The following is a 24,814-nucleotide window of genomic DNA, read 5'->3' on the forward strand; positions in this document are numbered from 1 at the left end:
AATGTTAGACAGTGCCAAAAAGCAGAGTTCCATCCATCTAAATCAACTTTTTTGCCAACCCACAACGAACAATTTTTTTATTCGACAAAAAAGACAATAGAATTGACCACACCACACAGCATTTAAGTAACTAGTAAATATTTTTATTCTTTTAAAATTCTAACGCAACATTTTTTTTTGCGGTTATTCTCTAAGCGGCAAACGTGATCAAAAAATGTTTTAGCGATTTTAGAAGACTTGCTTAATTTTTGGTCCATCAAATCGAGTTAAAATTTGCTTGTTCGCTGTCATTACTTTTCACGAGAAATTGAGTTCCTGCCCAAAAAACTTTCTTGTCTACACATTAACATTTAGGTTTAATTAGGCTGCGTTCCTGTTTTTTTAAGGACTGCGGCAATGTGAAAATATATGGCCAAAACTCTCAACCATGACATAACAGATGGCGTTTTTACTCGCAACAGTTCATTAAAACATTACTTAAGAAATCCCGCGAAAAACATATTATTCACAGTGCAAGTGTTTTTCGTCGTATAAAAAACGTCTCACTACTTTTGTACACTCACCACCGAATCCTGCTTTCTCTAAAGGTAACATTTTTTTTACAAAATCTCTGACATTTATATTTCATTATAACAAAAAAATTAACTTAAACAAGAATTTTTTGCTATGACTTTATGCTCTAAAATTTTTGAGACAGAAGCAAAATTTTGACACTATGTTTTACATCGAGTATGATATTTAAAAATCTCAACTTGCTTATAAAAAGCTGCTTCTTAAAAAGAAAATATTAATAATAAGATACCAACTGTAGTAGTTTCATCACATACTGTACGAAAAAATAATTACAAAAATAAATTCATCCGATAACCACCTAGCCAAATAACCCTTAAGAACATGCACGCATTTGGTTCACTTTTGTTTTTGATCAACTACAATGATATGTTATTCTGACCATATACCTTTCACAGTAAAACAATTATTTTGATGTCCAGTAACACCTGCCAGAATTTTGACTTTTCTAGGTAAGTGTCCAGGGGGGGACCGGTCAGTACTGCACCCCGCCTGGTACTGCAGCCATTGGCCCTCAGACTTATGTCCTCTGTCGGCCATTAATATAAAGCCCACGTCCACCGCAAAACCTCAGGATGAACATGGATGTCCACAATTACTTTATGGCTAGCATTTTATTTTGTATTATTTTCGGAATATACTTTTTTACTCTTATTAGTCATACAGCTACAAGTTGAATACAAAATTGAGTATGAATATTTCATTTTGGGTTTTTTCTTTTCAATAGGCTATTTATGTGCATCCCTTGAGAGGGAGAGAAAGAAAATACAAATTAATTATTATTAAAATTGGGCGCAGTATCTGTTGTCTGATGCTTATAGAACTCGCATTGAACACATCCTTAAAGCACTTTGTTTTAACTAAAAGTATGTGTTGGCTAGCTTTTGAAAGGAAAACCAAAAATATCATGTTGTGTTCACTTCCTTTGTGTTTTCAGCTTGTCATATTTGAATAGTTAATGTACAATACAACCAAACTCATTAATACTGGAACAATTTTTGTATCGAGTTCCTTTATGCAATAGTTATAAACTATTCTATTACTTTTTGGCTTCACTGCAATGAGGAAAATTCACACATTTTATTGAAATTCAAATGATGAACTACCTGGTTCTGTTCATTCTAGTTCCCCTAAGTAGGGTTACTTGACTTTACACAGCTCTGCATTCTGGTACTTATATATTATGCTTTATTTACATTCACCCTGTACCTGAATCCAAAGACTTAAAATAAAAAATACTGATCATAAAAACTCATTATTAATATTTTTTGAAACATGTTCATACCTTGTGTGGTGCAGATTATATGGTTGCTACCATTCATTGTGTGGTTGCTATGGTGACCATCTGGAGGAGAATATGGCTCAGATTCTGGAGGGCTATCAGGGAGGGTGCTGGAACAGCCAAAAACATCTCTGTAAGTCAAAGCCAGACCCCTGTTTTGTTTTTCCTGATTCTGTTGGCTTTAGAAATCAAAGGAGTTTTTTTTTTATTTTTTACTATTTACATACACTTGCTTCCTGATAAAAGGGAATATCCTCAATATAAAATATACCATACGGCTAAGGCTGTGACCCAAGCTTGCTTTTGTACTTCATCGTGCACAGTATTTTGCAGGAAGCACTATGAAATTCTGGAAAGCAGTTATTTAATTGTTTTTCAAATATTTTATTGCTGTTTTGGTGGTTTTCGTTCCCTAATTAATACATTTTAGCATTACCAAATTTGGTACCCTTTTTTAAATAAGGAAAAAAATTATTCTATAATTTATTTATTCGTTTAAAATTGTGCATTACTAATTATTTCTAAAACTTTTCTTTTTTTTCAAATGAGTATATAATTTTGATGCCATACAATTGTTCCAAATAAAAATAATTCAAATTACATTACTAGTATATTACTTTCAATTGTATGCTGCTGGAAGTGATTTTCAATTCTGGCCTATACAATTTAGTACAAACAAAAAGCTAGAACTTTTAAAGGTAAACATTGCAACATTACTGTTTGCATTTAGATGAAAAAAATCTGTGACCACTAATGATTAAAAAAAAAAACCATGTATGAACTGATGTATGAAAAAAAAAGATTAACAAAATGTTTACCTTTTCACCCTCTGACAAGAACTTAAATTGAATTAGATTGGTCTAAAGTGTAATAGCATTTGTTCAGATGGTATCTGAGCACGAGTGGTTCAATTTCAAGCAGTGACTGTTACGTTCCAGGCGATCGGACAGATTAAACAAGTTGTACCAAAAACCAAATGTCTCCTTAACCAAATCAATGTCGAGCTGTAACTGAGAATGCTGGTATCCTCAGAAAAATCTTCCACTTTCTATTCATACTAAAGACTTGAATTGGATAGTTCTCTGGTCATGATTTATGACCGTTCATTCAGAAATGAGTAATTTTTATCAAATTTTCTGCTCTTGCATTGACACAGTCAGAAATAATAAATTCAGTCTTGACATTTGTAATATTCTAAGACACCTAGCTGAATCTCAACATTTCCATGTGAATTCAATTCTCAATGAAAAAAAAAAAAATAACAAATCTTCACTCTGAAAATGATAAACAAAATATCTATGTTAATACTTAAGTATGACCTATCTTATATCGCAATCAAAGATCAATTTTTTATTTTTTTTATAAATAACAAAGCCCCTAAGTCTACTCCCTGTCTTACTCCCCTATCATTGTGTGTACTTACGGTACGGACCAGCAGCTGGTAGTACCAGCAATCCATCGTTATGGCCCGACCCAACGTGCTGTGGTTTGTCGAGATGGTACAACCCTTTGACCAATACCATATGTCAACTTAAAATCTGTTTTCTGCCATTGGCGGGTCAAAATTACCTCTCGTGTTCATTTTTGCTTTATTTCTCTCGTAGTTTCTCAGTGCCCTATGCTTATTGTAAACTTTTTTTTTCAAAGATTGCTGATAAGTAACAGTTGTATTATTCCTGATAAAAACATTATCCTAGAGTGAATTGTATGGTATTGGAAGACAGCCAACACATTTCCTGAACTACCTCAGAAGCTGACACATGTTGTTATTTTACCAATAAACAAATAAAAATAAAATGTATTTAAGGTACCTCATTACATTAAGAATCATACTTTTCAAGATGGTGATTTTTATGTGTTGTTAAATTGTTTGTATCAATGAATCCATTTTGTTGTATATAATCATAGCCCAGTGGTTGAAGTATCAGGCTTGTGAATGGTAGATCATGGGCTTGAATCCACCTTTGGCTTTTGCTCATATTAGCTGAATGAAATTTTTGAAAATCGAGATTCTTTATCCAAAATTTTTTTTCTCCTATTTGACTTATATACATGTACTTTTTATGCATCATGCTATCTTTCATAAGGAAATAATTTTCTGCTGATTTGAGAAATGATTTCAAGTTGCAGTGAGCCATCTGAACTTGACTCTATAGTTTGGATAGTCAATAAAAATAGCTTCCACTTTCACATTTTAACATTGTTACAATACATTTTGACCCTTGTAAACACATTTTGATATGAGTCAATTTACTACTTAGTACAAAATATGATGAATTTTCCCTTTTTACACAAGAAGCAAGTGCTTGTTAAATGATTCAATGATGAACTCCCTATTGACACATACCATTTTTAAACCATAACAAGTGATGGAAATAAAAGCAGTGTTTAAACAGATAGGAAGTGTAGTATATTACACAAAAAGTCCAATGTTCAATGAACTTACTACATGAATCTCGATCTTTCTATTCTACTATTTCAAATGTCCTATTTTAATTGATTTTTCAATTTCAAGAGTTTTATGAGGCTCTTTGATTTAAGCTATTTTTCTATTTTGCAGAAATTTATCATTTGCAACAATTTCAAGCTTTGCTTATAATGATACAAACACTGTGGTAAAATACAACAGAAATTTCTGCACCTCTTAATGACTACTAAATTCTCGTGAAACAGATTGAGACATGAAAGTCATATGAGATTGCACTTATCACAAACTTTCAAGTATTTTGTTTCACATACTTTATACAAAGCTAAAAATTGTCCACATTTTTTTTTCTTCATCTTTTTCATTAGTAATACTAAAAAAAACAAAACGTATATACATACCTATGGCTAATTAACCCATTCTAACATAAGTAGCGTATTCTACATGTACTAACATTATATATTTTTTCTGAAAAACTGCATTTTCATTGCACTCAAGATATTCACTCATAATTCTACGTCATTAAGGAGCTTTTACTACAGTAGCTGGGCAATGTGACTTACACACACACACACACAATGTATATATACGTACGGGTTCATAAGCCGGTTATCATAACCTTGTTGAATGCCGTTGATGGAATTGTTGATTCCTGTGCAGCTATACAGTCCGTTCATTGGGCTTTGTGTCTGGGTGTGGGGAGGGGTGGAGTTGGGGGCATGGGGGTTTGCCAGGTGGTTGAACTTGTAGCACTGGTCCAGCTGCTGCGGTGGAAGACTGGGGTGGTTCTGTGGGGGGACGGGTCGCCCGTTGTTAGGGTACGCTATGGCGGGAATGGCTTCCTCGGGGAGGCACCTTAAAGAAGAAAAAAACCTCGAAAGTCAACTAAAAATTTCAAAGTGAACACAAATCATACTTTCACTATAATTAACAGAGCTTAATTATTGCAAGCACGTAATTTCATTAATCCTTCCTCTTTTTGACACAATGTTATGATTTCCAAAAGATAGTTCTCAACAAAATAACACCTGTCCATTTGTGTCAAAAATCTTATCTTTTCACTCAAACCGTTATAAAAGTTACTTCCCTTTGTGTCAAAACAAAAAACTTAATTAATGATAAAGAATACTTGAGGTATAGCCTGTTTTTGGTATTTTGTTATCAAAACCACTTTGAGCGCTTCATCAATCAATGAATTACAACACTGGAGAGCACAATTCAACTGATTAAATTAATAAAGTACTTCCTCTGCATGTATTGAGATACGATTTATCCAGATTTAATTACACTAGTGTCACAAAAAGAGACAAAGACCAATATTATCTCCGTTGACAATGCGGTTTTCCTTAATATCATAATCAGTTTCATGAATCCAAAACATAAATTTCTTTTAAAATGTATTCCAGTAATATATGTGTATATATTAGAAAATACACCTATAGATCCTAAAGTCAGTGTTTCAAGTTCCTGTCTCCATCACTTTTTGCTTAATAGTATTTCAATATCTGTTTTATAACTTTGAGTCCAAACTAGAATGAAAATATTTCAAGATTTATGTTATGAAAGTGGCCTTATTTAAAATTGCGTCTGTTTTGAAAGACACTGCTTTAAAGAAAAAGTATATGGTGTTTGAACTGTAGAGAACGTATAAGTACCTTTCTAATGATGTTGAGCAAGATGTTCAAGAACACCAAAATCGATAAAAGATTTCATATTTTTCCATTTCAAATTCCCGTAAGGAATTTGTTATCAGTCGTATAAATTTCTCTTGGTTATAAAAGGGGAGAATATGGAAGAGGAAATCGGGATGTTTTCCTTATACCAATTTTAATGTTTCTTCAATGATGGGTATTTATATTTGCCAGTATAAAGGAAATTCACAGAAAGTGACAAAAACAGGAACTTGGGACACACAATAACAAAGTTTGATTCAGAATCTCAAACCTTGTTTTTTTTTTTTAATCATTCATAAAAAGGAATTTCTATGCAGTAATCAATAGTGAAAGTCTGTTAATGTAACCGATCCATATGGCCTTCAATTGATTTATCCAAAACACAACACTTTACAAACAAGAATAAGAAGCTTAGAGAGTCCTACAACTATTTTCCCCAAATGCGTCACTAAATCGGCAAAGAATCCCCAGGAGAAGCTCTTTGGACATCATGATACTGCACACATTCCCCAAACACTTTAAAACATGAATATCCTGAATAAAAAAACTCCTCTAAAATCCGAATAAAATCGATGATTGAGAGCAGATTAGATGTCTATCAACATAAATTTATCACAGACATGTAAATCATAACTCCATAATTACCTCATGGTTATTTCACGTTAAATATGCAAAGTACATATTAAACAAATGATCCAGTTTTCTAAGATACACTTGGTTGACTGTCCTCAGGTCTGATTAGAAATATCAAACATCAGGAAAAAACCTTCTCCCACTTCAAACAGAAGTTTTTCACTAATTAAAGTCAATGAATTTAAAATCAAAAGTGATTCAGCTCGTCAATTAGCATTTTCAACAAATTGCTCATAGTTGAAAAAATAATTAATCTAAAATTTTCAAAATTGCACCCTAGGAGCATCGGACGAGCATATGTGCACAAGATGTCCGCCTTTTCAGAAAGTAAACAGAGAGATAATAAAATTAACGACGAAAATCTTTTTTATCACAAAATAATTGATGTACTTTGAGTAAATAACGTGCAGAAGGGTCCCCATTGGAACGCTGTTAGAACTTAGTGGTGTAACACATAGATTGCCACAGTTATATAACAAAAAAACCCAAGTAAGTAAAGCTACGAGGCTGGTACCTCTATACACCAGTGCCTCTAATTAAACCAGTCCCTGATGTTTAAATCACTTAAGTGAACAAAACTTATTCGTTTAATTCGCTGCTCAACTTTTCATGCATTTTGTGGGAAATAACAACAATGATAGAATAAGACAAACTGGGGTGCCGGGTGGACCCTTTACACAGCATTCCTTTATTATGCCGACTTGAGACGATTACGATCTGTCAATCCATTTTAACATCATTTGTAGTCCTACAAAACCTCTTAACACCTCTTTGTTGCAGGTATACAAGAACTGAGAAAAATTAGGCTAATGTGTTCAACACACCCTCCATCCCAAAAAATTCTCCTTTAGCTATAGATCTATGTCTAATTACATTTTTATAAACATTTAATCATCTGTTTTCCTTATCCAGGAAATTTTATACATATAATTTACACTGGTACTCAAGTATACCAAGTGATTCATGTTTCAAAATTAAAAAAAAAAATCTTCTTGCCACCCAAAGTCAATGGCTTTCTACATAAAAAATTAAACTTTAAGATTTTCAAAATAATGAATTTATCTAATTTACCTGTACATGTCAAAGCTGTGGCATCTTGGTTGTCAAAATATTCCTTGTTAAATTTGTCAAATTTTTTTTTTAATATCACATTTCAAACACAAGTGTGGTCGAACAGTCACAGAATATATCAATTTTGTTGTTAATACTCAAACAGGGCAATTAGACATTGAGGGAAAAGCTCTCGGCCCACATTAAGCTTTTTTCAATCATATTGAAGCACTTTTGTTGATATATTTGAATAACAGGGCTGATATAAGCAGTCATCAAACAATTTTAGGACCCTTATTTTCCACTCCACTGAATTTGGATTACTCTTAAGTAATGGAATTCCAGTTTTAATATCAAATTTGGTGATTTACTTTATCCTGGTACAGTTCTGTCACTTTTGCAATACACAAACAAAACACACACACATATATAAAACCAAATTGGTCAAAACCGAGCACTAGTGTCTACCAAATTAATTTTTTGAGACTCCTCTTTTTTTATTCCTCCTGCCTCAAAGCAATCAAATACAGACAGATTAGGTCAAGATTTCACCACATGATGTCCAAAATACACCACCTGATTGAAAAATCATTCGTGATCATATTGTCTGATAGTGGAGACTTTAACTGCCCCGTAATGTATTCTCTAAAGCGTACCCCGAAGTCGGACAGAACAAGGGCTGTGTAGGAAGGCGGAACAAGTCATGGACGACCCTAACCGTGCCCTAAGGGTACCAGGTCCTATTATTATTGTACATTCACTACTCTACTACTGTTTACTTATGACTTAATGAAGCGTGCAAGGTATCGTTTAACAGGCATAAAGTAAACAGTAACTTGTCAGTCTTAACATGTGTCTTAACAGCTAATTAATTGGTCTATCATATCAGCTGTACTTCAGTACATTGGTACTTCACGCCCTCCCCCTAACAAATATAGACAAATCTGAAGAATTCAAATGTTTTCCTTTTGGTTTTAGCATAGTTTAAGGGTGGCTCTGTCTTTTTCCTCTTGAAAATTTCAGCAAGGTATATATATAAACCTGCAACACTAAGAGCCATTCTTTGCCTGAATGTTTGGAGACATCTATAATTCATACCTGAAGGCAGCTAACACGGTCTCGCACAGCCGATGACAATCGGCACCGATCGCCGCCTGGTACGCACGGCTCGTGTTACAGTGGTACGACTTTGAACGTCTTGTCCAAGCTGTCAGGCTTCAGAAAACCACCAGATTAGACACCTTAAAGCTCTCTCAGTCTTTCTCTCTCTCTTTTCTTTCTCTCTTTCTTTCCTCCTCTTTACCAACTCTCTAAATTACCATGCAATGGTGAATGGCGAAAAATAAAAATCCAATTCTTCATTTATAACACGGTTGTTTGAGGGTGCATCGGTGTTTGATTTCAAATCCATTTATTTGCTCTCAACTTGAAGGAGAACAGTTAAATTGATGAAATAACAAACTGATTGATCACCCCATTTTTAATGGGTCTTTTTCAAACATTGAAATTCTTTTTTGTAATTTGAATGATGGTATGTACTCTTCTTTTCATGCATTACAATGAAACCAATCTTTTTTTGTATAGACTTATTCAGGGGGTCACATTGTTACAATTAAGAGTTGACTAAAGTCAATAATACCCCCCCCTCCCAAAAAAAAAAAGAATAATCACCACTTAATGTTCTAAACAACAAAATTATTTAGTGCAGTTTTGTGATTTAAAAAAATGCAAGATTACTCATTATTCACCCTGACTTAAAAATTAAGACTCTCTGTAATCATTTCTTTCATGGAGGGGGGGGGGGAGGTATTGTTGAGATAGAGAAAAGTCACTTCAGTACTTCAGTATCTAAAAGAATTTTTAATTGTTAAATCTATACATTCAAGACCGTAAAATGTTAATCTTTTATATCTCCAGACCCATCAATTTTCGTCATTTATTTTATTGTAATGTACTGGCAGATCTTTCAAAGAGTTGCAAAATTTTAATCTATGCCGTCAACCCAGTTTCTACTAAGATATTGCTTCAACCTGGTTCACATCATGTCCTACAAAGCATCAATCAAACTCAATGTCATCCTAAACCATTGATAAATCTGTTTACACTTCCTCCAACTTGAGAGCACAGAATCCAATAACGATGTGCAAAGGGAAGTAACTCTTATTCATACGACTGGATAAACGTCACAAAAATCACGATGCAGATAAAGAATGATTTAGCATTAATGGCAAACATTTGTCAAAAATTCAAACATGCAAATGAACTTCGGTGTGTAATCATTCTTTAAGACTCAAGTACCAGGGGCCCCTGTCTTCGAGAATAATTAACACAAATATTTGGGTTTGAATATTCATTCATTGTAAGATCCACTAGGTAATGGTCTCCGTTACGTCAGGTAGTATTATCAAGAGAGTGAATGGTTCCTGAAATAAACAGTCACCTAATCCCCACAACAATTTCCATATTTTCTGCAAATTTCTGTACATTATTAGGCGACTGTCATTAAAAAGTAATTTCAAAACATATGGCTAAAAAAAGAGAAGAGAAAAAATCCCGGAAAATTATCGTCTGATTTATGCTATATTTGAAACATTCATATCTCTTAAGTTGTTCTTAAAGTGTTAATTTAACATTATAAACCCATCTCTCTCTCTCTCTCTCTCTCTCTCTCTCTCTCTCTCTCTCTCTCTCTCTCTCTCTCTCTCTCTCAAATACAAATAACTTATTTAGCATCTTTCGGATAATGAGCCAATAATTCCCTCTTGTTCTTTCAAACATAAATAATTGTTATAACCTTTTCCATCTTTCAGATAATGACACAGATCATCCCAAAGGAGATTCCAAACTAATTCAGTGCAGCAGACAATACCCATGAAAAAAAGAATTAGAGAAGTACTTCTTTTTATTCTTCATATATAACATGGATTTTATAAATATAATTAAGAAAGCGTGAAGAACCTACTGAGATCTCACCAATATAGGTATAAACCTCAACAGAGACTCATTCTATTTTTATCACGATAGACATTCTGTCTTATCACGAAACCATCTCAAGTTGATCTTAAAAAAAAGATAAGTGCATGTCAATAATTTTGATGAAAGTCCACATGCTGTACCAGACAAAATCTGACACCCGGCCTTTCCCAATCAGAACCTCTGATAATTAAATGGATGCACTAATTAAGTTTCCTCTGTAGCAGATGTAACAATTTCAACAATTCTAAGAATTATATCCACCCAAGTGTGGGAAAATTCATCACTGCAAAGTTTACATACTGATGACGACTGAATTCTCCGGAAATATCTTTGTTTATTTATCAAAAGATATACTTTTGAATTGATAAGGAAATAGAGAGCAATATGGGAAACTTGTTCTCATGCAAGCAGGAAAAGTGTTCATAGAAGAACATCAGGATTTTTAAGTAAAAAAATCAAGAATTCAATTTTTTTTTATTTTTTGTTTTCAAACTTTTGTTCTTAATTAGAAATACATGTACAATTAAACTTTAAGGAGATAAATTAATATCTTTGGCAATTTCAGGTCTTTTGATTTTCTGAATATGTGAATTAGGCCACTATATAAGTCCCTTTATCCAAATGCAAATATTACATTTGACTCTTCCCTCTGCTACATGATTTTAAAACCCAATTTCGATTTCATTTAATCAATAAAAATATTTTTCAACAAATACAAAAGTGATAGAATCAACTTTATAACTTTATCATTAATCAATGAACACTTTTTATTTGTTCTGTGTACAAGAATTTCCAAGGGTTGCCGATTCTACTATTTTAAAATTCTTAAATGCCCCTGGCACCAATACTTAAGGTGGCTCTATACACCCACAGTTTATTCCAATTTTCAATAGAAGACCACAAAACATATACTTATCAAATATTAAAATGACGATCGGGATACTATAGGTATTTTTAAAGAATTTTTTAATGTTTTTTCGTGTTTTTGTAAAATATTTTTTAAAAAGACAGCTATCAACAAATTGAGAGAAATTATTTTGTCATATGATGGATATTTCCTTCGGACACATAAAAAAAAATATAACACTTCTTAACATTCAAAAATGTTATTATTGCAATTTTTTTTAGTATTTCCCCAAAATATATTTTTTCATATTTTCTTACTCTGTTGACAAATCATCTGAAAAAGTTGCTTGATGTTATAAGAAAATATATTTTAATAAATGTGAAATAAAAAATTGAATGAAAACAATTGCAAATAAACACAAAAAATATTTTAAATTTTATTTGGTATGAAAGTTCCTCATGTAAGGGTTATCGTTCCTAAGTCCCAAGGCCCAAACACCTTGGGGACTTTTCATTTCTGAGTTGAAGAAAATTTCCTAAATATAATGTTTGAATGATAAATACATGCATATTTCATTATAGACTTTGCCCTATATAAGTGAATATATTCGCTTTAGTGCAAAACTAAGTCAAATAAATAAAGGGGAACATTGACTAGGCTAATAGGATTTATGTATCCCAACCTGAGAGAAATTCAAAGCAACCCTCTCATCCCCGTTAGGTGTCGATATTAATGTGCATTAAAGTATATTATAATTGAAATAGTTTCACCTGTTTAGAATTTTCTTTCACGGTATTCAACCAAAAAATACGTTTTAGAAAATTTTGTAAAGTTAAAAGAATAATTGCTCTCAACGGGAATCGAACTCATGACCTACTGGTTTGTAGTGAACCCACTAACCCACTGCGCTACGGTGTAACATATCGATGATGCTAAAGAAACTCTTTAAAAATGTATACTTGATTTTATTGTTTATTTCGATAAATAATACCACACAACGTGAAGGTGTCACATACCACATTACTTGTAAGTAATGAATTTTCCAATTATCAAATTAAATCTATCCATTTAACAAATTTTTCAAAATAGCGGTTCCCATACAATTCACCTCAGTTTAAATCAGCCAGTACCGGAAATGCATGTTTCCAGATTTACTTTTTTGCGTACTGCGTCATCAAAAAGTGGTGTATAGAGCCACCTTAAATGGGTGGTGTGAAAGATGTTGATTTCCATTTTACCATACCAGTAAAAATATCATTAGTTTTTTAAATACCATAGTTGCCTTTACCGGTAGTATCTATGTAATTTATATTTTTTTGTATAAAAAATAGGAAGTGCAAGAGTTAATAAAGCACATCTAAAGTGCATACGGCACTGTGCACAGGGCACTGTGTTACTGAACAATTATAAGCACAAAAGATGGAGGTAAAATGAATGTCTGTAAAGACATGTAATACTACTGATGCCATCAATCTCCTTACTCATTTGTCACCGATGTGTCGAAAGGTCCGTCTTCCTCCTTTTTGTACAAAATAGAAGATAATTACAAAATCTGACACCAGCCAGCCGTAAACGGCTGAGGAAGTTGGCACCGTGCGAATAATTACATAGATCCACCCATGAAATAGGAAGCTCCCGCTGGCCAATTTTCATCCCCCTGCGATGCTTGTGATCGATAATTTGTGTTGTTTATAATCTGCCGAGATTTGCAGGTGATCATTTAACAATACAATTTTCCTCTTAATGAGATTTTGTAAAGTGAAAACGTTAACCCTTCTACATATTAGTAATAATTAATATCAACTATTTCTTTTTCACTTTTTTACTATTTGGGCGGGGTTTTCGTAATGTAGAACTCAAAAGGGTACCAATTTATCAAATTATCCCGAATTCTTATAGGAGATGAATGCGACAAGTATTAGCATTACTTTGACATTCAACTAAGACAGGCTGAATTAAACTTTATCAAAAAGTCTCCATCTTAGAGGGCCCTCAACAATGGGTAATAGCTTACACAGGCACAACAAAATCCACTTTAAGTTGACCACACCTACTGTTACATGCAACCATCAGTAAACGGCATTGTTTGTTATGTCAGTAAATGCAGTACGTACTATTGGTAGATGATTTCAAGGTAGAGTTAGTTTAATACTTTTGTAATACGTAATGGGGACACTATTAGTTTGTGTATTTCAGATTGATATGGTAGATATGCCACAATTAGGTCTAGTAGAAAAGTTCTAACTATTCCCTAAGCAATGACCTGTTTCTGAGCTACCGGTAATATTGTCCAATATTATTTGTGTCCTTTTATGGATCTAAAACACTTTTACCATACCAACCTTTAGTCTCTGTCTCAACTCCATCTAAACCTTATAGTTTGTTTTGCCAAAGATGGCACATAAAAACCATATTTGCTTCATAATATAAACTAGGTAAGGAAATCAAAATTGATGTACCTAAGATCCAACGATGAATGTTCAGATTCCATTGTAAAAATGTACATATCATCATTTCATCATATAAAACAATTCAAATGTAAGGAAAAATTTAAAAGTCTATCAAATACTTCTGAACAATAAAATTTGTAAATTTCTAAACAAATATTCATCCGAGTAAGACACAATTCAACATCCAAACTAATTTTTTTCCTGAAATCTGTGAAACTCATTTCGCACTTTTTTACGCCTTAAATATTTCATCATGTAAAAACGATCTTTCCTGGAGTCATTATTACCTCAATATATATTTCCTACCTTGTGGAATACGACTATATGCTAATTAGTCAATTAATTAATTGAATTCCCCATACCTGTATCCGAGAATCTGTGTTAATTTGAAGCGATCCACAACAACACTATGTCATAAAGGCGTTTCAATCGTAATACTGTTCTTGCTGTTTTCTTAACAATAAATTCATTTTCACAATAAATTCATTTCCATCCCCCTAACCACAGGTGTAATGAATATACCTATTTCATTTTCCATAATTTTATGCCAATTGTTTCTCATTTACATACCCTCACATTTCATGCACGTAACTTTTAAGTGTAAACAATAAAGTATTAACTATCTTCACAATTATATTTTTTGTTAAGTTTTACACTATTTTGATCACCAGTTTGTTTGATAGAACTGGTATTAAAGGTTTAAGGGAGGTAAAATGTGAGAAAAACGTGTATCAAGTTTATTTGAACTTCATTTTTACCCAATTTTAAATTAATCACCAAACTTTTTAAAGAAAGATAACTGAACTTGATATAAAATCAGAATTATCTCTCTTTGGTCACCACCTTTGGCTTACATTGAGATGAAAAAGCATTTAGATCCTTTTTATAATGTAAAAAAAAAGACTCAAATAAAACATACAGCTACAAATGGAAACATGTCCTTAAAAGCCATCTTATCATATTATTGTAACACGTCTTTGTTTGTAAATTAAACTTTCTGAATCAGAATCATGCACTCAATGTGTTGAGATATACTTGAATAAGTTAATTGTTTTTTCCATGACCAAATGTTATATAAAAAACAATTTATCAAAACGCTTTTGTGTACTTTTCATAAGTTAAGTCATTTAAACATTTGAACTTCACATTATCATTCATAATTTTAAGGTGATATGGTGTTACATTTTAGCATGCAATTACAAATTTAAGACAGTATTGCTTTTTCCTTATAATTATCAAAGTTATATATTCACAGTAACTTCTCCACAATTTCAGTTCCATGTTTTAGATACACTAAAAAATAAAGGATTAAAGAAATCTCCTGCTCCTCATAAATCAGTTTCTTAAACATTTATCCTTTAAATTTATATTCACCTTAATAATTATTCAAAAAGGTCTTAAATCTTAAAATAATTGATATCATGCCCAATGAATAAATCAGGTCAAAAAATTTTAAATAATTCATCAATTGATATAATAATATTTATTTAATATTTTAGAGTCAGTGGTGGTGGTGGTGGGGGGGGGGGGGGGTTAAATTGAAGTCACAATTTTTTTTACAAGAGTTATCCCTCTTACCTTGTGTGTGAAGAAGAAACCTCCGGAATTCACACGACTGACCGGCTTATTAACATGACTATCTCAGCCTATATCAACAATGACTACAGTGTTTTACATTATATGTGTAATTCTTCAGTCTTTCTCAAACAAAAATTACCATACAGGGCCATAAAGCCCAGTACATCATAAGACTAGGGGAGATCAAGATAAGACTCTTGAAAAATCGTAATCATTTTATCAACATTTTCCCATCTATCTCAGACAGGCCCTTGATAAGAAAATAGTTTAATGAAGAGAAATTCGTTCAATGGATGCAAATTTTCACCCTTTATAGTAAGAATCACACTCTACGCTGATGATAGCTTTTATATACGATCAAAGTACTGTTATGCCTGTAAGAGTACAAGTTCTCCAGACACCAAAAATAGAATGGGTTCCTCACAGTAGCAAGAATGGTTTTCTTTTAGTGTATAAAAACAGTCAATCATACTCATATTTTGAAAAAGAAAAAATATTACTCTATCTATAAAATTAATCTGATAAAATTTTATGCGGGGAGAGGAGTCCTAAAAACAGAAAAAGTTAAAATTGGGTTGCAATCTATTTGTTTTATGCATCAAAATATCATGTGCATATCCTTAACATGACATTTAAATCCTTCAAAAAAACCCAAGATTTATGGCTGTCTACAAAAAATATTCTCTCTCTCTCTCTCTCTCTCTCTCTCTCTCTCTCATATATAAAATATTCTATATAAATTACCCATCAAGCGATACCCAACCTAAACTAAGATTTCAATTTCACAAAATGATTCAAATTATTTCAGAAAGAACAAAAAAGTTACTCTCTAAAGAGAACAATAATAGGCGAGACAAAAATTCTGGCAGATATAATCAGGTCTATGTGGGGGCCTTATTTTTAGCCCTTGCCGTGACAAATTCCCAATGAAGATCTAACGTACAACAAGAAACCTTATACGGATGGTATCGGAAAAAGGATCTGTGCAATTCTAAACAATGTAATTACCTAATGAACTTAAATGTTTATGAAAAAAAAAAGATCAATAAGCTAAAAACAATTGGCTCTAAGATATTTTAAATGTCAGGACGAATTCAGTCTTTCAGCTGAAAAACGCATTAATCATATGGTTAACTACCTGTTTCATATGCCTGATAATGATTAATGGGCTTAATCACAGCTATCATAGATTTTTTTTTCTTTACCACAATATTTCTAGAATTATATTCTATTGAAACTAGCAAAGAGCTTTTATCATTACCATAGAGTCGGCTGCAGTTTGTGTAATTGTTGTTGAAGAAATCTATCGCCCAATCTGCTATTGGTTTCATTGAAATAAGAATCGGCACTTATTGCACCGTAGTCCAAAACTGCATTATTTATAAAACAGAATCTTGAACAATGGCCGTTTTTGCAATACTCCAAGAGACGAATAAACATGGAAGTCTATATATAAACTGTTTTTACAGATAAATTGTACACAAAGTGCCCGAGGTAAAATAGAGGTAATTTTATCAGGTTTTTTTTATAAAAAAAGGTGATGTGGAACACCAAATAATAAGTTAAATGAGCATCTCCTATTTTATAAGGTACAGTATCAAACTCCATGCCAGTAAATAATTGATTGGTTGATTTAGCACATATAGAAATTTCACAAAAATAACAAAGAAACTAGGTCATCACACGATTTTTGTCTTGCACTGTAAGTATCTTTTATATATATATATATATATATACACATTTTTGTTCACACGGACGGGCTATATTTATCATATTAATTCATGTTAATTCTTAACTTCATCGACCTTTTGTCGGGAATGGAATTAACGCCCCACACTTAGACGCTGCAGTCTCTGCATGTTCCCTCCATCTTAATTGACACAGTGACAAGCACTGACCCAGTGTTAAATTTAATTGTAGAATTAACCAACAATTACTCTCAAAATACATACACACTCTCACACACATAGAGATATTGTGACTCTGGGCATGGCATGACCCGATTAACATATTGTTTTCTGTGAGTGACATAGGGAGACATTTTATGCTTAGTACTTAAAAAACCCTCTCACCTATCACCTCATCTAATATTATTGTCTTGTGCTGATTTACAATATTGATTTAATGTAATATTATACAGTTCATATATTATAGATTAATGAATTTTCAACTAGAATTTTCTCTACAACTGTTGCTAACTTATTACTCTAATTCACAGACCTAATAGATATAAATGCCTGATGCATCAATTGACCTTATAAATTAATCTGCAGTTTTCAACTAAAGAGCTCTTTTAGAGACCATTTTTATTATCCGATATTTCATTCCAATGTTTTTTTTCCTGATTTATTTGAATCAAATTTAATAACCCAATACTACTGTAATGACCTCTTCCTGATATTACATATAGCAATGGTTGTTTTGTAACAATGGAATTACTCCCAAATCCGGTTAGAGCAACTAGACCGGCAGTTCCTTTCAAATTTCACTGTAAGCACTGACAAAAAGGGAAGATGCTTAAAGTACAATAATTTGAAAATCTCTCTCTCTCTCTTTCTCTTTCTCTCTCTCTCTCTCTCTCTCTCTCTCTCTCTCTCTACATCCCTCTATACATTCTTAATATTTTTCTCATCACTTCAAAATCCCTTCACCAGGAAGTTGATGCATGGAAACACCCTCTTCTGATCAAATCAGTTTCTTCTATATATGCATCATATTTAAGATGATTACTCATCATAAGCACACGCATGCTGTCTTTTCTCTGGGATTTTTAACATCCTCATCAACCCACCCCCAACGTTAGCTCTAATGTATTTTCCAGTTATAACCTAAATGCTTTTTCTAGTTATCAAATTCAAAGGTCAAGATCTCCTCTCAAATCACAGTGACCCACAACTCTAGGCGACTTGACTGCCTGTCAAGCCGACTAAATCTTGGTCTGCTAAAATCTTATTTCATCTGACACATCCTGCTTGTTTTGCTTTTCATTGGAAGTAATTTTTTGATTGTCCTGTCTGAGCAGCTATTCAATGTGTTCCCTTTTGCGATTGACAAATCACAGATTTGGAGAGAACAACCTTTGGTACAAGATTTCACTATGACATATATACGTCTGAACCTGATTAAAACAACATGGGTTATCAATAAAGTATATTACTTCAATATAAAGCAGTGCATTGGAAATTGACTTAAGCTTGTTCCTTCCACATCAATGATCTTATTCAATGTCTGTCCCTGACACATGCTTAACACAAGTACATCTATATCATTTTGTTTGATTCCTGATTCATTCAGATCAGATAAAAATCGAGTGACAATTTCTTACATGGCAATAATAAAACAGGTCTCATACAGGTTAAACAGTAAATGCAGTTCCAGCCACAGGCAAAGTCCGTAGTGAATACCAGATAGTTGCTCAATGTATATTCCTTTAAAAATATTTCCCTCACATTGAGAACAACAATGTTACTGAAGACTCGTGGTTACATATTTAGATTCTGATACTGAGTGGTAAATGTCTTAAATATATACTGACAATGCCTATAATACTATGACAATCATAACCTTAATTTACAAAATTTATAATTCTGAAAAACCTACAACATTATGACAAAATTAGTAACCTGGGATACTGATAGCAACGATTCATTTGTCTATATCTACAAACATCAATTAGGGTGGTTTTATACCATGATTTTCAAAATGTGACCTTCAAATAAGATCAAGGTCACAGGACATCAAATTATCTACAGTCTAAAATTGTAAGACAGAATTATTTGTTTCTTTATTTGGATAACATTTATCAAAACATTAAGCCTAAGTAAAATTTTTATTCTATTCATTTCTTAAACTATGAAATTAAATCCCTACAAAACCCTTTCAATGATCACAAATCATGTAATTTTTCCATCCCAAAAAATGTTGGCCTCCATAGAATATTGTGAATTTTCACTGTTGGATCTGTTCATAAGTTCACAGTGATTATCAATTTGCAGTTGGATTGAATGATAAAGTCGGAGAGAGGGGTGGAAGAAACTGATGGATGATTAAAGACATATATATGTTCCAGATCAGCATACGTACCTTATTTACACAAGATTTATATATTCTAATTAGGATTCAGAAACAAAATTTATTGACCAACTCTTTATATTCCAAATAAAACCTCTCCACATCAAAACAGAAATTAGATGAGGTCCTCATATTAATAACAGCTTAACCAGCCATAAAGCAGCTCGATTTACCATGAAAAATTCCATCATAAATCTCCAATATTAAGGTAAGCTATTAGCATATTCGGTACGGCAATTCGTTCTGTACAATGTACACAACGCCAATTTAAATGGAGGCTTTTGAGATGTTATTAAAGACGCATAAAATTTGACAGTCATAAACCAAACATTTTATAACTCAATATTTGTTTATAAATATATAAAGTCACATGCTTGGTTAAACCTTCACAGTATTCAATTTATTTCATAACAGGAATATTACCATCCTTCTTTTTTTACAGAGAATTTATCTACATCTACCCCCCAAATCCCATCCCTGAATCAAAAATTCAAAACAACTGGGGACTTTCCCAATTATTTTATAAATTTAAAACACATCAACAAAATAAAAAAAACAAAACAATAAAATTGTCCACAGACTCTTAATTAAACTCTTAATTAAATCTTATTGACAATTTTATTACTTCACAAAATGATAGACGCTAGAGCATTCAACTTTTATGGGAGCTACCTGTACTGTGAAAAAACATTTAGGGCTGCAGGTAAAATATGCAATAATAATTGACACTTTGTTGCAGAAAGTCAGCTATTAAAATCAATATTTATAGACCCCAATCCATATATCATTTTGTGATGGCATTTTAAAAATTTGCTAATGTCTTCTCATATTGAAAAGTGATTTTTTTTGTACTACTCCATATTTAAAATATTCAGAATGTAGATAGATCAACAGGCATGCCAATTTCCAATTCAAATTGTGACATCACTGACAAAACTCGCACTCTATTCCAATTACTTTACTGCAACATTACCTTCTGCCATTTCCGTGTCTAAAACTTTGGTTACCTGTGTGTCTTATTAATTAACAGTAAACAGTTCTTCAATCATTTTGTGAGACAACACGAATTTCAAGTCCCAATAATTGTTTTTTTTTTTAACTTTAATATCCTTTATTTCTTGTATCTTTGTATATTTTGAAAAAAAAAACATCAGGTTTGACTGTAAGTGTGCAGAATTAAGGTCAAGTTTCAGTTGCTATGGTTTTTTAACCTTGTGTGTGAACCCTCAGTTATTCAAAGGGACAGTTGTCATATTTAACAACATTATTATGAATTCCGTAAATGAAAATCTTTTTTAAAATAATTTTTGTATCAAAGATAACAAGGAACAGTTAATGAAAGTGGAAGGGGGGGGTCTTTCTGAAAACCCAGATGAAACTCTTGAAATCTATAATGGTAATGCTTTTCAGTTTTTAGATGGTTTAGGCATTTTAAATTTGTATTTCAATGGTGTCCCTTTTTCCAGATGGTTGATCCAGTTACAAAAACAATATGTTGATAATGTATCATATTTATTATGATAAAAAAATCGTTTTTCTTCATAAACCATACAGTATTTTCATTAATGGATTTCCAATAATTTTCTCTGAAGACTATAAACCAAGACTTTATGACAAGTCAGTTTGTCATAGACTTTCATTTCCTTCCCATCTATAGCATACACTGTAGCTTATTTCTTGCAAAAATTTAGGTCTTCTTAAAAAAATTACTTTATATATGGAATGCCATAATAGGGTTCTTTAATCTAAAATTCTTCTATTAAGTATTCTAAGGAAGAATGTGGGAGCAAAATGTACCATTTTAGAGACACATCAAGTCAGAGTGTCTTAAAGAATTTTAGCTATTGTTTATTCTCCAGTGTATACTTTCAGTTATTGTTTATCAACCAATGTCCCCTTATTTTTATTGTTTATCCACCAATGTTTCTTTTTTTTTATTGTTTGTCCACAATTGTCTCTTTTTGTTTTGGTTGTTAACCAATGTCTTTTCCTTTTGTTTATTTTTTATCCATTAATGTCTCCTTTTTATTGTTATTGTTTATCCACCAATGTCTCTTTTGGTTTTGGTTGTTCACCAATGTCTTCATCTTTGATTTATTGTTTATTCACCAATGTCTCCTTCTTGATGTTGTTTATCCCCTATTGTTTCTTTCGGTTTTGGTTGTTCACCAATTTCTTCATCTTTTATTTATTGTTTATCCACCTGCCCAATGTCTTCTTTTGGTTTTGTGGATCCACCAATGTCTCTTGGTTTTAGTTGTTCACCTATGTCTCCCTTTTGTTATTGTATGTCCACAAATGTATCCTTTTAGTAATAGTTTATCCACAATGTCTACCTTTGGTAAATGTTAATCCACCAATGTTTCCTATTCGTTATTGGTTATTCACCAGTCTCCTTTTGGTTATGGGTAATTCACAAATGCCTTTTGGGTTTATGTTATATCCACCGTTGACTCCTTTTGATTATTGGATATTCACCAATGTCTACTTTTGGTTATTGCTTATCCACCAATGTCTCCTTTTGGTAATTGGTTATCCATCAATATCTACTTTTGGTTATTGGTTATCCATCATTGTCTACTTTTGGTTATTGGTTATCCATCAAAGTCTACTTTTGGTTATTGGTTATCCATCAATGTTTACTTTTGGTTATTGGTTATCCATCAATGTCTACTTTTGGTTATTGGTTATCCATCAATGTCTACTTTTGGTTATTGGTTATCCATCACTGTCTACTTTGGTTATTGGTTATCCATCAATGTCTACTTTTGGTTATTGGTTATCCACCAATGTCTACTTTTGGTTATTGGTTATCCATCACTGTCTACTTTTGGTTATTGGTTATCAACCAATGTCTATTTTTGGTTATTGCTTATCCACCATTGTCTCCTTTTGGTAATTGGTTATCCACCATTGTCTACTTTTGGTTATTGGTTATCCACCAATGTCTCCTTTTGGTTATTGGTTATCCATCAATGTCTACTTTTGGTTATTATTTATCAACCAATGTCTACTTTTGGTTATTGGTTATCCATCAATGTCTACTTTTGGTTATTGGTTATCCACCAATGTCTACTTTTGGTTATTATTTATCCACCAATGTGTCCTTTAAGTTATTGGTTATCCACCAATGTCTCCTTTGGGTCATTGGTTATTCACCAAATGAATGTCTACTTTTGGTTATTGGTTATTCATGAAAGCCTCCTTTGGGTCATTGGCAAATGAAATCAAATCACCAAATGAATTTCCTCTTTAGGTTATTTGTTATTGCTTATGTGTTTTTTTTGGATGTGTGTACTGTAACCTAGGTATTCATCACAAAGTTCTGATAGAACCCCAAAAATTGAGTGCAAAATGCCTACTGTCAGCCATTCCCTGTGTTTTTGAGAGTGGCTTCAGAATATAAATTCTTTTTCATAATTAGATAAATTAATATCTATGGGCGAGGGTGTTGTTTTTAAAAGACAAGTTTTTATATATATTCAGACTTTTGTTGTCTTATGTCCCCAATTTCATACAAAAAAGATTACATTTTCCGTCCAACTTAATCATTTTACATTCACAATCTTGCTTAAAGCTATACATCAAGTCCTTTTGTTTTATTTAAGCCATAAAAATTAGTCAAGAATAATAATAAGTAGCAAACAGAATAAGTTTTTTTTTTCATATGATAAATCATTAATTTACACACCAACAAACCCTTATCTCCCTATACTTACTCATACATACAAACATGTTTTAACAGACAGAACATAATTTTCATTAATTAATGTTTTAATTTGCAAGTCAATCTTATTGATGGCAATCTAAATCTGTGTTAATTCTGTTCAGAAAATCAGGGATTCATATGATGAAATTTTCACAGTTCAGTGGGCATGCCCTAAAATGTCATTTTTCAAAACGTGCAGATGGAAACTTTTTTTACATTCTTTTTCTTTTAAGATATCCACTCATATTCTTAACATGGCAGATAATGCTGCGTACTTGTAAAAGCCATTTATAAACATCTAAAGATACTGAAGGAAAATTAAATCTGTCAGTTTAAATTCTTAAAAAAAGGTCCTTATGATTTCAGTTTTTTAGTATTTAGTTTTTTTTATTTGAATTACTCTCCTCTCTCTCTCTCTCTCTCTCTCTCTCTCTCTCTCTCTCTCTCTCTCTCTCATATCAAATTTAAAATTTGTTTCACAGTGTACACAAATGGACTGTCTCCCTATGATGTAGTCCCCACACTCACATGCGTATCACTTGTACATACATCCATATTAAATCTATTACATTTCACTTCCTTCTTAAAACCTTGAAATACAGACATTATCATGACATAATTCTCTAAAAGACTGAAATATTTAAATTGTTAAAATTTGGAGGAAATTTAATTAAAATATAAAAGCACATTAAAAGGGCAATTTTTGCCAAAAGCAGTACACACTTGATGGCCATGCCAAATGTACAATACATCCTTTTTATAAGAGGTTTAAAAGTATGCGTGTGTCATAATGTATACATTCAATTTTATGGAAAAGAAATGCCGGCTGTTTTTAATTACATATTAAAATGTAGGCTTCAGATTTCATATCAAGATCTTATATACCTCTTCCAAAATGATCAAATCAGTTCTTCCCAGTATTGATATAACTAAGAATTTAAAAGAATAACTTGGGGCCGATGATAGTCAATCAATTATTGTCTGGGATTTTTGAAGTACTTAATTCTTTTATAACCTGATTTCAAAAGTCAAACAAAATTGTGTTGACGATTGCCGAACACAAAATCCATTAAACAAATTTTCTTTTGAGCACCGAGCACCGACTTGTGTGCTTTCGGTGTTTGGGTCTGATGTAATTGTCACTTTTAACACAGAGAATTCTTTGTTATGTTTTCTGATTATCTGCCTTTTAAACGTTTTGGGTAAGCTGGTTAAAGAGATCTTTCAAATGTTGGCATTTATTTTTTTTTTTTTATAATATTCAGACCTGCAATGAAGATGTACTGTACTTTAGGTTTCTAAATCTCTAAATCCTTGTCTAGGACTTGGATAAAGATATTTATAATCTCTAATGGCTTAACCCCAGGGCTGAATATTTCTCAATTAACATTACGCTATGACACACTACATATTCACTTGAAAACCATCATTTTTAAAGTAAAAATAAGTGTAGAACATTTCCCTTAAAACTTGTTTGGCTACCATTTTGGTTGCGCTTGCTTTTCAAATGTGACATAGCATGAATTCCATGCTTCATCTCTCTTGATTTT

The 24,814-nt window shown here is 32.2% G+C and overlaps 1 protein-coding gene across 6 annotated transcripts in view; it reads right to left on the reverse strand.

The window, feature by feature from the left end:
• The window catches only part of LOC128184491 (myelin regulatory factor-like), a 61,775-nt gene that overhangs the window by 21,189 nt on the left and 15,772 nt on the right, over positions 1-24,814 (reverse strand). For 4 of the 6 annotated variants that reach the window (XM_052854041.1, XM_052854018.1, XM_052854003.1 and 1 more), the window contains exons 3-4: positions 4,872-5,132; positions 1,856-2,031 (exon numbers count right to left, since the gene is read on the reverse strand). In XM_052854041.1, the coding sequence (XP_052710001.1) occupies positions 1,856-2,031; positions 4,872-5,132 (437 nt within the window). Of the gene's footprint in view, positions 1-1,855; positions 2,032-4,871; positions 5,133-7,654; positions 8,279-24,814 lie in introns of those variants that run through there. The other 2 variants (XM_052854034.1, XM_052854028.1) reach the window with 2 other exon arrangements.

Source organism: Crassostrea angulata, chromosome 1 (genome assembly GCF_025612915.1).
Source record: "Crassostrea angulata isolate pt1a10 chromosome 1, ASM2561291v2, whole genome shotgun sequence".
In the NCBI taxonomy this organism is placed as follows: domain Eukaryota; kingdom Metazoa; phylum Mollusca; class Bivalvia; order Ostreida; family Ostreidae; genus Magallana; species Magallana angulata.